Source organism: Xiphophorus hellerii, chromosome 3, assembly GCF_003331165.1.
Source record: "Xiphophorus hellerii strain 12219 chromosome 3, Xiphophorus_hellerii-4.1, whole genome shotgun sequence".
NCBI lineage: Eukaryota > Metazoa > Chordata > Actinopteri > Cyprinodontiformes > Poeciliidae > Xiphophorus > Xiphophorus hellerii.
Window position 1 is genome coordinate 18,891,814 of NC_045674.1, and position 12,862 is coordinate 18,904,675.

General features: G+C 37.4%; 1 protein-coding gene across 1 annotated transcript; it reads right to left on the reverse strand.

The window, feature by feature from the left end:
- Positions 1–2,321: 2,321 nt before the first annotated feature.
- Positions 2,322–11,439, reverse strand: LOC116717535 (casein kinase II subunit alpha). The gene is made up of 15 exons (XM_032558999.1): positions 11,312–11,439; positions 10,499–10,586; positions 10,147–10,224; positions 9,845–9,973; positions 7,255–7,366; positions 7,063–7,164; positions 6,906–6,956; positions 6,767–6,826; positions 6,600–6,683; positions 6,400–6,510; positions 6,178–6,279; positions 4,544–4,644; positions 4,292–4,440; positions 3,403–3,492; positions 2,322–3,202 (listed from the first exon to the last, which is right to left on the reverse strand). Exons 4-15 carry the CDS (start codon positions 9,943–9,945, stop codon positions 3,087–3,089), a joined length of 1,179 nt encoding a protein of 392 aa, XP_032414890.1. The 5' UTR covers positions 9,946–9,973; positions 10,147–10,224; positions 10,499–10,586; positions 11,312–11,439; the 3' UTR covers positions 2,322–3,086.
- Between the last annotated feature and the right edge of the window lie 1,423 nt (positions 11,440–12,862).

Below are 12,862 nucleotides of genomic sequence, written 5' to 3' on the forward strand. Positions count from 1 at the left end.
ATAACAACGGGCGGGGTTAATGCTGCTTTCAATAATATAGGACAAATGACAACTATTTCTTCTTGTTAAAGACAGAGGATCGTATTGATTGATAGCTGCGCTGTTCTCATACTTTGGGTTGGGTTTAAATAGAGGTTCTCCAGAACAAAACTAATAATAGAAAACGTTTATGGTTTATTCATGGGACATAGGAGGTTGCTTTGTTTGTGAAAATGTGAAATCGCTGGCAAAAGTAATTTCCAACGCTACGTAATGCATCATTTTTTACACGTCTGAATATCAGTAAGAATCTATTCACGTTTTAGTAACAGCTTTTTTGTTTCTCACAGAAACCAGAAAAAATTCCAAAGCAATAAGACCAACTCTTTTATTTATTTATTTTTACTTGATTGTTTTAAGTTACAAAATATTGCATAGTAAACCGCAAAGCTTCTTTTTTTTGTAACTTAAAAAGATTAGAAGACATGTTAATTTTATTTTTTTTTTATTTGATTTACTCAAACAAATCACCGGCAAATTACAGAAAAATCGGCACGTTTTCCCTGCCGTCAAACATTGACTTTTTACGTAGAGGACTAAAAAATCCTCTACGCTGTTAAAGTCTCATACCATCCTGGATAGGTGGTAGGAACCCGAGTTAAGTAAATTGTGACAATAAATATGGATGGACGGACAATGAGCAAATTGTCCGTCCATTTGGACAACTTTGGACTTGATTGCTTTTGCTCTAACTCCATTCAGTGAGTCAAACATGAACATGTTCACATAAATTTACTTGGTAATCCCTTTTAAAACGGCCTGGACTGCTATGTATTTGCAACTGTATGGGGTTAATTAAAAGATCTAGACGTAAATTAAGTATTGAATGGAAAACAAAACTCCCAAGAAGTGAAAAATGGCAGCGGTATCTGTGGTCTTGTCCTTGTAGCATGTTCATGTAGAACTTCATGGGACTCAGTCAAAACGTGTTCCGGTGTTTTTGAAGTTGTCCAACAGATGCTAAACCTGTTAATGGAGTTCAACAGCTGACTTTGGTTATAATTGTCACTTGACCCTTTGACCAAAGGCCCACCTGTTCAATGTCAGGTGTTATTTATGAGTGCAGCTTCAGCCTTTTATCAACCCTAACATTTGTGACTATGGCTTAATCAAATGAAAAACAAAAACTCAATTAGTCTAAAAATTAGGCTAATAAAAAGTATATATTTAAAATAGAAATGATGCTATGGCCATAATGACTAACGAAATCCTGGTAAAGATTGTTATTTTGTCACTGAAATCTTCAACAGGAAGGCTGTTGACAAAGAATGCAACATCATTGGAAAGTTCAGTGGAAAGAAAAGGTGCGGCAGAATGGGTGCAACAGGGATAATCATAAAGTTAAAAGAATTATGTAGTAAAGCCCATTAAAGTGTTTGCAGAAGTTACAAGGCATGACCTGCAGCTAGTTCAGGAACTTTAAGGACCACCACACATAGACGCCTGCAGGACATGGGCAACAACTGTCCCATCCATGATGTTGCGCAACTTGAGCCAGCTCCAAGACCATGTTTTACCTTGGATAATTAAGGAGAAAAGCAACAGGGCTGTTGCTCAAGTACTCCAAAGTCCTCTTTTCAGATAAGTTACACTTGCTTTTAATTTGGAAATTGATGTCTCAGGAACAGTGCTGAGAGTCCATTCATTGAGGTCCAGGGTGATGATTTGGGGCCCCATGTCTGCTGGTGATGGTTAGAATACTCCCTCATGCCCACTGACAAGCTTCATTGATTTTATTTTATAAGCACCAGCTTATACTGTCAAAAGTACCAGAAACCTGTTTTGATAACCATGCTATTGCTGTGCTTTATAGGCCAGCAAAGAATCTCAGCAGTATTGTCAGAAACATGAGACACCAGACCTAAAAAAAACTAAACCAACCTGGGATTTTTAAACACCTACACAGAACCAACGGCTGACTCCCTGCATGCCAATGCCCAGTTAAGTGCATAATCTGTACAGAACAAAGACATGCCTGTCAGTTATTCTGTATTTGACTCATTTTTTCTGGTCTAATAAAACTCAAGTTCTCTGATCAAATTTAGAATTTTACATAAAAACATTTATATATACCTTTGTGCGTGCAATGAATCCACGAGTTTCACTTTTGAACTACTGAGAATAGGTGATATTGTATGATTCTATTCAGGGGAAATCTGTAAAATGTGTAAAACAAAGTTCATTTTAAACTAAAATTATCTTCCTGCCCTACACCAAATCTACTCACAGTTGACGCAAACCATTTATGGGATGGTACAGTCAATAACGTAGTGCCTGTAAAGCCCTGTTTAAATTGTTTATTTTTGAAGTTGTTTTTCCGTAGGTGATGACTCCTCCCAACATAAAACAAAAAAGTTACAAAATTGTCTATGTAATCAAAATCATGTGTAAGAGACTTCATAAAAAACAAACATGGACACTTACATACACATACAGAAGTGAAAGTAACATAAAGTTGGCAAACTATTGACCCTGTGAAACTCAGCATTGGGTGCATGCAACCTGACAGTAACTGTAGAATATCTACAAAAAAGTCCAATTAAAGAATGATAAGCATCTAACAACTTCAAAACACTAACAACTCCTGCACATTACATCGTGTGCAACCGGCGAGCACTGATAGGTGGGACACACCAGATTTCCCCGACTCCCCGTTTGTGTGAAGTCACGTAAAGGTTTCACAGTGTAATACAGCAGGATCCCCATCAAACAGTTTCAAGCAAGACTGTATATTTGGAACATACAAAATAAATTTTATTATCCATTCTCTTTATGTCTACATCTTATTAGAATTTCTAGACAATGGCATTGTCAAGTAACACACCCAAATTAATGTCTAACAAACCCAACAGGTGCAACAATGCGGTTCTGTCAAGTCCAGGTGTCAAAATAGAACTGAACATGAAAAGTAATTTAAATCTTCTTTGTTATTGTCAACATAAAAAGAGGGGGGGGTTAGGGGGGGGGATTCCATGGCCCTGGCTCGCAGAGAGAGCTAGGCAGGGCATGGCCATGAGCACACGTTTAACACAGGTAAGGAAGAGGTTTCAGGGCTGGGCCCCGGTGGCTGCAGGGACTTGTGTGGCCAGAGTGTTTGGGGCAGAGATGACGGGCGATCCAGCAATGTTAGCCAGCGGCTGTGAGGAGGACATGGAGGTGATGCCTGAAAGGAAAAATAGGGTTATTACTCATTTGCGAAGGCTCGTCTCATTCACACCATTTAAAAAATAAAAATAAATTAGTGACTCAAATTGTTCAGCAGCCTTTCAAGGAAATGTCTGTGCCAAGACTTTGACACCAAAACAATTTTGAAAAAAAAAGAAAGAAAGAGTGTGGTGCAGCAACTGGTCCAAAGTGACTCACCAGCCATCATACTCGAGGAGCTGACTGGAGTGGAGCTGGCAGCCATGCCCCCAGGAGTGGCCCCCCTTCCCTGATCTTTGACGATAGGATCTGAGAATATAATATACCAGATGGATTAGAAAACATCTTGCCAGCATTCCCAAATGTTCATGTAAAAATTCCATCGTATTCCTGACCATTTTACCCATATTTATGTATAAATGCAAATAATCTCTATAAAACTGGCTTCATATCACACCTTCAAATACTAGAGACAAATAGAAAAGAAGGACGCAAGGAAGAAAGTATAGGCAAGATGGAAAGCATGAAGTAAGGTCATAAGGAAGGAAAGAGAGCTCAAGAAAGAACAGAAGGAGAGGAAGGACACGAGGTCACATGGGGGAAAAAACGTAAAAGGAGATGTAAATAGAAAGGGGTGGAGGCACTCCAGTGAAGAAAGGAAGACATGTGGAAAGGGAAAGATGCACAGAGGTAAACGTGGTAAAGGTCATGTCTCCTTAAAGAGGAAATTACAAACAAGGATGGCAGAACAACATTAAGAACAGAAGAAATACTATTAAAGACTAGAAATAAAGGAAGGAAGAACAAAGAATTAAAAGGACAAAAAGAAGGAAGCAAATGGGCACGGCAGGATGAAGGAAAAAGAAGCACGTGCCAAATTCAGACAGATTGTGTCAGCAGTGCAGTATTGTCATCAGAAATGTATAGTACACAGAGACCTCAAGGAAGAAAACCTGCTGCTGGACGCAGATATGAACATCAAGATAGCAGATTTTGGCTTCAGTAATGAATTTACATTTGTGAACTTGCTGAACTTGTGAACTTAAGGGCTGCACATAAACTCCACAATGTTAACAAAAAAACAGAACAAGGGAAGAAGCAATCATACAGAAGTAGGGATGATCCATGGCCTCTCTGGCTGTGAGGCGAGCTTGATGGTCGTAGCGCAGCAATTTGTCCAAGAAGTCTAGAGCCTCTGTGCTGACTAGGTGTTGGTTCTCACTGTGCACAAACCTCTCCCATCTTTTGCGGGAATGTCTACAGATAAACGAGAAGAAAGGGAGACAAATTAGCTGGTCAAGTTGAGGCCAAACAATCTGTCAAACCGTTAAAAAGCAAAACAGTTGACTCAATGACTCACCTTCCCAGGATGTCATTGAACCGTGGATCCAATTCAATGTTGTACTTGTCGATGTAGTCATACAAGTCCTCTGTGCCAAGTACTTTTGCAATCCGCACAAGCTGTAAGTTCAAACATTTATCAATTAAAAAGTTGAGCTTAAGTATTCCAGATTCAAAACAATCATTCAAAAATGAAATGTTACAAGAGCGTTTGAAAAAAACAAAAACAAAAAGTGCATAATAAAAGTTAAAAAAGGTCTCCAGAAGACTAAAAACAAACATTTTAAATTACTTTTACTACAAAACCTGAAAACACTAAACTGCTTGCTTATAAGTTGGAAATGGGGTCAAATAACTACAATTTTACTAGAACAGGACCCAGAAACTGACTGGAACTGATATATTTTCAAACAAACTGGGTCAACATGAGCTTTGAAATCTCAAAAATCCTCTTGGCTCTGTAATTATTGTGCATCCATAAGCAACAGTGAGAGCGCAGTTGCAGCAACTAATGCTAATTAATAGCCAATTAGATCATTTCAAATGTTAGCTCTGCCACCATTACCTGTTTTAAAACGGTACAACTGTTTTACAGCAACCATGTCCTCACTGTGTGATATCACATGAATAATAATCATTCATTGCAGGAACTATTTTGAGCCATCTTAATTACAAATTTTAAGCAGAAATCTGAATAGGAAAAACTTTGGTAGGGTTAGGATTACAACAAGTTTTACAAAAAATTGAAAATGTGCCACAAAACTGACTGGTGCATCTCTATATTATTGCTGCTCGTCTTGCAGGGGAAAAGAAATAAGGTGGGGAATAATATGCAGATATGGTAAGACTACTGGACTTTTTTCTCTTTAACTTGTAGATTAACTTAACAGTTATTACTGAGGAAGGCATTAACCTGTCACTTATGAGAAATCTTATCTTACATTTAACAAAAGGCCTCACAGGGCTGAGGCCAGGGTGTGGCTCTGCAAGACTAAAAGATGTTGTGTAATATGTGGGGGGAAAGGCAAAAAAAAAACACTAAACTTGTTTGGCTACCAGGATAAGAACTAAATTAAGTACTGGTCAGTATGAGATTCTTATGGTATGATAACTAGGAGTAAAAATACCACTGTTTCATCCTATCACTGTATTTATACTAACATTTAAAACAGAAAAAAAAAAGAGAACAACACATGAAACAACTTTATCCAAAGTCAAATAAGCTACTTTTCCTCCACCTGGTAATATAAGAATGGTGTATATCACATTTAGTTGTCATTTGGGACATGCACATAAGAAAAAGCATTGATTAAACACTTCCTCAATCTAGTACAACAGCTGGTGTTAACCAGTAAGACGCTCAGGTCAAGTAACCAGCCCAAAGCCAAATCTGTGGGTCTTAAAATTCAGAAAAAAAAGGTTTAGCAGCCTTCTTTCAGCTAGCAGACCAGCAGTGTTCAGCAACAAATGGGGGATCTGCATCGTGGCTCTTTACAGGAGGAGGAAAACTCGAAGATAGCACTTTTTCTGGAATCTCACTGAACAGACTCTAAACCGCAGAATTGTATGGCCGACTTTTATTTTTTAAAGCGACTTTCGCACCGCTTTCCAGTCTGTGCTCAGACAATAAAATAACTCATGGCGAGACATTACCTGGTCATAATTGTCATGACCGTGAAAGAACGGCTCCTTCCTGAAGATCATGCTGGCAAGCATGCAACCCAGGCTCCACATGTCCAAGCTGTAGTCATACATCTAGAAATTAGCAAGAATAAGTAAAAATCTTTAACAGGTGTCTTGGCTTTCTTAAAAACTCATAAGAAAAAGTAGATCTCTCCTGTCGTGACACAAGTTCTTGGTTGCCTTTAAACTCACCTGGTAATCTACCAGCAGTTCAGGACCTTTGAAGTACCTGGATGCCACTCTCACGTTGTACTCTTGGTTTGGGTGGTAAAACTCTGCCAGGCCCCAATCGATTAGACGGAGCTATGACAAGTTTAGTACATTTTAATTAGTACAATGAATCAGCATCACAGATGGTGAGAAAGACATGTATATAAAATAACCTAAGTTACCTTTCTGTGTTCATGATCGATCATTACGTTATGGGGTTTGACATCCCTATGCATAATACCCATAGAGTGGCAGTAATCCAGAGCCTTCAATAAAAAACATGAGCAATTTTTATATTTAACTAAAGCCGAAATACTGCAACAGTGCTAGATTTAAGGCTACTTCTTACCTTTAAGATTTCATACATGTAGAACCGTATGTCAAAGTCTGACAGAGTCTGATACAATTGCTGAAAAAAAAAAAATTAAATCAAGTGGCTGTAAAAGTAAAAGAAGAAAAGAAAAAGAAGACAGAAAAAATTTTCTTACCTTGAAATCTGTGTTGTTCACATGTTCAAAGACCAGAGCTGGGGTTCGTGACTAAAATGGAGAAAGAAAAAAAAAACAAGGAGTCAATGTTTATTTAAAAAAAAAAAAAAAAATCCTAAATAAACATTTTACACGACAACATGGAGACCAAACGTACCACGGGATCCTTGACAATATCTAAGAGTGAGATGATATTTGGGCCACCCCTCAGATTCTCCAGGATCTTTATTTCTCTCTTGATTTTCTTTTTCTTGACAGGCTGAAAAACAGAAAGAGAGTCCAGTGAATCCCCTGATATGTCCGATCACGAAGCAATATAGCCATGTTTGCAAAATAATCATCAGCATACCTTCAGTATTTTAACCACCACCTTTTCGTTGTTTGTGATGTTTATGGCTTCAAATACTTCACTGTATTTGCCTCTTCCTAGTTTTCTGACGAGCTGATAGTCGTCTTGATTTCTGGAAAAAAAGAAAAAAGTTTGAGCATATATTCAGAAAAGTTGATTAGCACAAAGCTTCAGCATTAATAAAGTCAGACTGATGTCTTGCTGTTAATTTTTATATTACCCATCACAGAGTTGACGTGAAGCTGTCTTTTATGAGAGTTACAAAATCAATAGTGTTACAAACCCATTTTCATCTTCCTAAGTTATTGTAAATACTTCACACAGCAGGTCAGCAACAAAACAGACAGTCTCTCTCCTACCTGCCGTATCTCACTTGAACAATCATGGTTGAGCTTTAAAACTGTGAGCTGCTACTTGAAGTTTAAACTTCTGCTAACAAACCAAGTATGTCCAAAAAGGAGAATCTGAAACCCTATTTAGGCAACAAGGTGAGAGTGTTTTTCTGAGGTATTTTTCCAATAAGAAAGACAGGGAGGAAGAGCAGATGAATTCCTGAGAGCTCTGATAACGCTGCAACCAACGCTCTGTCTGAGAGCAACTTAAAAATGTCAGAAATGCTTCTGCATCTGCAACAGTGAGGAAGTGAACAACCTAACCTGTGTGTTTAAATATTAGCAACTTATAGGTAAGCTCATTACAGTGTTATGTCAGCCTGACTTCACCAAGAAAAAGAGTCTACTACGGGTATTAATTAACGCAGGAAAATGTTCTCCAGAAAACTGTTCTGTGGGCTAAGTAGCATAATGCCCAACACGCTGTCCTCCATTGCTACTCTGTTTAGTAGTAAAGGAATTAGCAGCTAATAATAGAACCAGAAAATGTTAATAAACAGAGGACCCATAATAGTTAGAACCAACTGCAACTAAACCTACCTATTGTAGTTGTTCCCTAATGAAGTTATGATGTAAAATTACTATTAAAAAAAGTTACATTGGCCTGGGCCAGATCCATGTGCACATTTTAAGAAATAAATCTATTTTAGACCAATACCCATGTCCTTCGGTGTCAACAGCAAAATGAAAGCATGCAGATATGCGCATTGAAAATAACAAATAAAAATCCAAGGTTAATACTTTTAAAAATAATACAAAGACTTTGACTTTATGGTGTCTACTGTTGCTTTACAGCGTAGGAGCACTTTTAAGTTACATACGGTTTTTCTACACGCGAGATAAATCCCCTCCTACTTTTTGGCTATGTCCTACTTAGGATAATGAAATTTTTGTTATGTTGTAATTGTTTATATTTTTTCTCATTATTAGAACAAACACTTTGCCTTAAAAAAAGAATAAAACTTGTTACTGAGAAATGGTACAGAATGTGAAGTTTTAGTATCATCACCCCCTACTCTTAATATTGTTGAGAAGAATCAATATTGCCTGCTGTAAACACTTTGTTTTCCTGCTTTTTGCAGCACCGCTGGTGCAGCTCTGAGATCAGTCAGTCAAACTGAAACACTCACACAGCTTGCTTTTTAAAACTGTTTTTAGGACCTCTGTTTGCAGACGTACTGAGATCGATTATGCAATTTCTGCATTTAAATTGTCTCCCTGCGTTGCAATGCTGTACATTGCATGCAGATTAAAAAGGACAAAGTCAAACACTTTCTGAATGAGAAATTCATATTGACTTTAATGTGGCTTCAATTTGGCTGATCGTAAACCAAACTGGTCGTTTTACAGCACAAATTTAAAATTGGCTCTAATACCAGACCTGATACTTGTCTGGTGAAAAAGCCCTATTCAAGTGTTGTGCACTGGCCCTACATATTTTCATGTCTTCTCTATGAAGATTGACCCAAAAGATTTTAATACATATGACAGAAAAAGAAAAAAAAAAAGTCATTTAATTTATGTGAATCCTGAATTTGTCATTAAATTCTAAATTTACTTCATGTAAAGACTCATCCAGACCTTTCAAGATTTAATTAGCAGTACATAAGTTGCTAATTAAATTAATCTTAAATTGTTTTTCCCACTCACAACTTGATATGGGAGAAATAAAGGAAAATTCCTTTAGTTCCATTCTCTTGTGTGAGATAAAAGTATTGTCTTCCTTTACAAACACCTAACTAAATAATTATTGCAAACAAACAAATGAATTTAATGCTGTATTTTAGATGGTCTAATGATTTCTTATTTTTCCAACAAGAAAAACATAGTGGCACCCCAAGCAGTAATTACTAAACATTTAAAATTTGAAAACAACATTTCTAATCCTTGAGGATGAGGAAAAATTGACATGGAATGGAAAAAAGGAAATACCTCGCAGGTTCTTGCCGATACGGAAAAAAAGTCCTATTGACCCATTAACATTCTCATCTGTCCATCAAGAAAAACTTATTTTGAAATATACATTCCTACTGCTTTATCACCCAGCTCTAATACCTTTTTCATATGTCATGACTGCATAGGCAGAGATTATTTGACAGATATTTTTATACCATTTTTTGTGATCAGTTATTTAAATAGTTATTTTTGCAATACTGATAAAGAACAAAAAAAGCCTGAACGGCTTTCACTTTCCTTACCCCCACTCAACAACATGGGACTCATAGTCCCAGTACTCCCGAGGTCTCTGTGTGTTTACATCAGGGTAAACTCGAGAGCGGCTTGGAACAGGGCCAGACATATTCTGCACGAGATCTTTTCTAAATGTCCTATAAAAAGACAGACACAAGCAAAATACAACAAATTAAACAAATCAAGAACAACAAGGGCATAGATTAATGATACTGGCATAACATATTCAATTTACTGGCAACTAATTATAATATTTAAATCAGTAAACACCCATGTAAATATAAATATATAAACATATATAGAACAATACCTGGGAGGTTTCCTCCAGGATTAATTGTTGACAGACAAAGTGAATAAGATTTGCTGAGATGCCTTTGTTGCAAGAAAGCTAAACAGACAAGGAAAAATAAAGATCTGCTGTTAGAGTTGCTTGCTATACTGTGCAATCATTAAGCTTTTTAACTTGAACTGTGATCTATATCTTGAGATAAGGTTTAAATTGATAACGACTTTTTTCCCCTCATTATACAATGGACGTCTACAATAACCTTCAAAAAATAAACTGTTTAAAACAAAATGAGCACAAAAAAAAAATAATTCTCATGAGCTAAGCAATTGGTGCATGGTGTGTTTGCATATGATGGCGTATGAAATGGAGAAACCTGGATGTTAAATGGGGGCATCCAACCAGTCTAATCGGGAGGCACAGGACTCAGTATAGTCATCACTGGGGGCTACAACGACTACCTCCTGTTGGAAAACGGGGGTAGAAAGTAGGTTGATTAAAATCAATAAAGTCAATTAGGCAAACATGAGCAAAGTATGTGAACAAGCGCACGCCAACGAAGGAAGCTGAAGCTAATGGGGTTCGTATCCACACAATAGTGTCACAAAAAATTAAATACGTCAATTAATTAGTTTAGAAACTTGCATTAAAGCAAATAATTGGCTTGATAATTTGATTTAAAAGATGAAACCAGTCAAACCCCAAATGCGGCCTATGGTCTGGTTGAGTGCTAAAAGCTAGCTAGCAGTAGAACCGGGAAGCTGACAGGGATGCTAACTAGTTAGCGTTAGCTCGTCAACTGCAGAGTGAAAAGCCGGTAGGAAAGTCACAGCCAGTTCTCGACCACATTGCAGGGTGATATCGTGATGGAATCAACATTCAGCTTTCAAATAGCCACCTAATCGACTGTTAGGTTATTATTTACGCCAGGCTTTACAGCGAGCTTCGAAAATGGGCACATTTTCCTAACCTAAAAAGTGCTAAGCTAGCAGGCTAAGGGAGTGAATAGACTGCTTTCTAGCGAGGCAACTGGCTGACAACGCCTTGATAAAACAGCCCAGGAACACCGTAATAGAGAGGCACAACGACCACCACGGATAAGATACCCTTTCCCGGCTTTTCAACCCGTCTAATAAGATCAACGCGGGTTATAAAACAACAAGGATTTGTGATTAAATAACATGATTACCTCTCAGCGTTGTTGGGACGTCAATATGGCGATGCTCGAGATCAAGAGCTTAATGCGAAAGGTATTTCCAGCAGGGGGCGCTCATTCTTTTCTGTTTTCCACGGAAATATTTTTCGCTTCTTCTGCCACCAACAGGTCTGTCTGTTTGAAAGACAAACTTTGATCTACACGTGTCTGGGAGTGGACTTAATCTGAGATGTGACGTTTTATCAAGAGAGACATATGCACTATTTCCTTATCACAACTCATGGTTCAGTCCACCGTCAACGCGATGTCCTCTACAATTATTGAGACTAAATTTGGAGAACGTGATTATTACATTTAATATTACAGTATGTAGCTATAGGTTAATGGGGGTAAAGTGGGAGCACACTGAGTGTATTGATTACGTGTTCATATCCCGTGAAGTGTTCCACATTGTGCCATGGTTGGGAAAATCAATAGTATTAATTATATTTTATTGAATAGATACAAAATTTAAACCTTTTTTTTAATTTTTTTATTTTTACAAATAAAAATCTGAAAAACGTATTTATTTTAAAAAGTGAGTGCCTGTAAGCAATAATAGTCAATTATGGCTATACAATCTTAGACTAATTTAGGTCTTGACTGATTGGGTTGTTCTAACAGAACAACAGCTTTGCTTTATTTGTTCTGAACCATTTTATTGTAGCTCTGGCTTCATAAATAAGGTTGTTGTTTTGTTGAAAGGTGAACATCTGTACCCCTCTCTATTTTTTATTTTATTTTTTATTTTTTGCAGCCTGTAAGACATTTTGCTTTCAGGAATGCAGGAATCTTTTATCTCCTGATTATCTGTGCTTCCCTGTCTAAAGAACTGGCAGTGTAGCATCCCCACATGTATCACTATGTATCCATAGTGATACATAGTGCCACCACCATGTATCACTATGGAATTGTGTGTTCAGAACATTAAGACCTGTTGTCAAAAAATGTTACCTTGAGTTCTGTGTCCATGTATACTTTTTCAGAACACAGCTTAATAAAGGAAATTGGAAAACTTAAAAAACTTGAATCTGAATTGAAAATAACAGTAAGCATATGAAAACGGTGATATCCTGTATGTCTATTTTTTAGCATGTGAGGGCTCTGTGTAGAGCTGCGAGGCTCTTACATGGTGCTACAGCAGCTGGACGAGTCAGTGCCCTTTTGATGCTAGAGCAGAATGGATGTGGGCCTTTCTGTTGCAGTGGGCAAAGCTTCCAAAGAACAGACAGAATTACTGATCTGCATTCATGTTTTGTACCTACTTTATCAATGCGGTCCTCCATGAGACTTCATTTTCATCTACTATTGGTTGAGATATGACAGTTTGGAATTACAAATGAACCCAGCCTACATGTTTTGGATTGTGGCAGCTGAAATACCCAACAAGAACCCTTTGCAAGGGAGCTTGCAGGCTCCACACTTACATCTCTGTCCAAGATTTAAATCCGGGTTCTTTTGATTAAATACGTACTACTACTGTTTTATGAGGGTACAGTAAGTCAGAATGGAGAAAACAAGTCAGTTGTTTGTTTTTCTTTTAAA

Coding starts and splice junctions, on each gene's coding strand:
- LOC116717535 (XM_032558999.1), bottom strand. CDS start 9,945: ATGTCTGGCCCTGTTCCAAGCCGCTCTCGAGTTTACCCTGATGTAAAC. Junction 6,827..6,905: donor TGAACAACACAGATTTCAAG/GTAAGAAAATTT, acceptor TTTTTTTTTCAG/CAATTGTATCAGACTCTGTC. Junction 6,684..6,766: donor ACATGTATGAAATCTTAAAG/GTAAGAAGTAGC, acceptor TTTTTATTGAAG/GCTCTGGATTACTGCCACTC.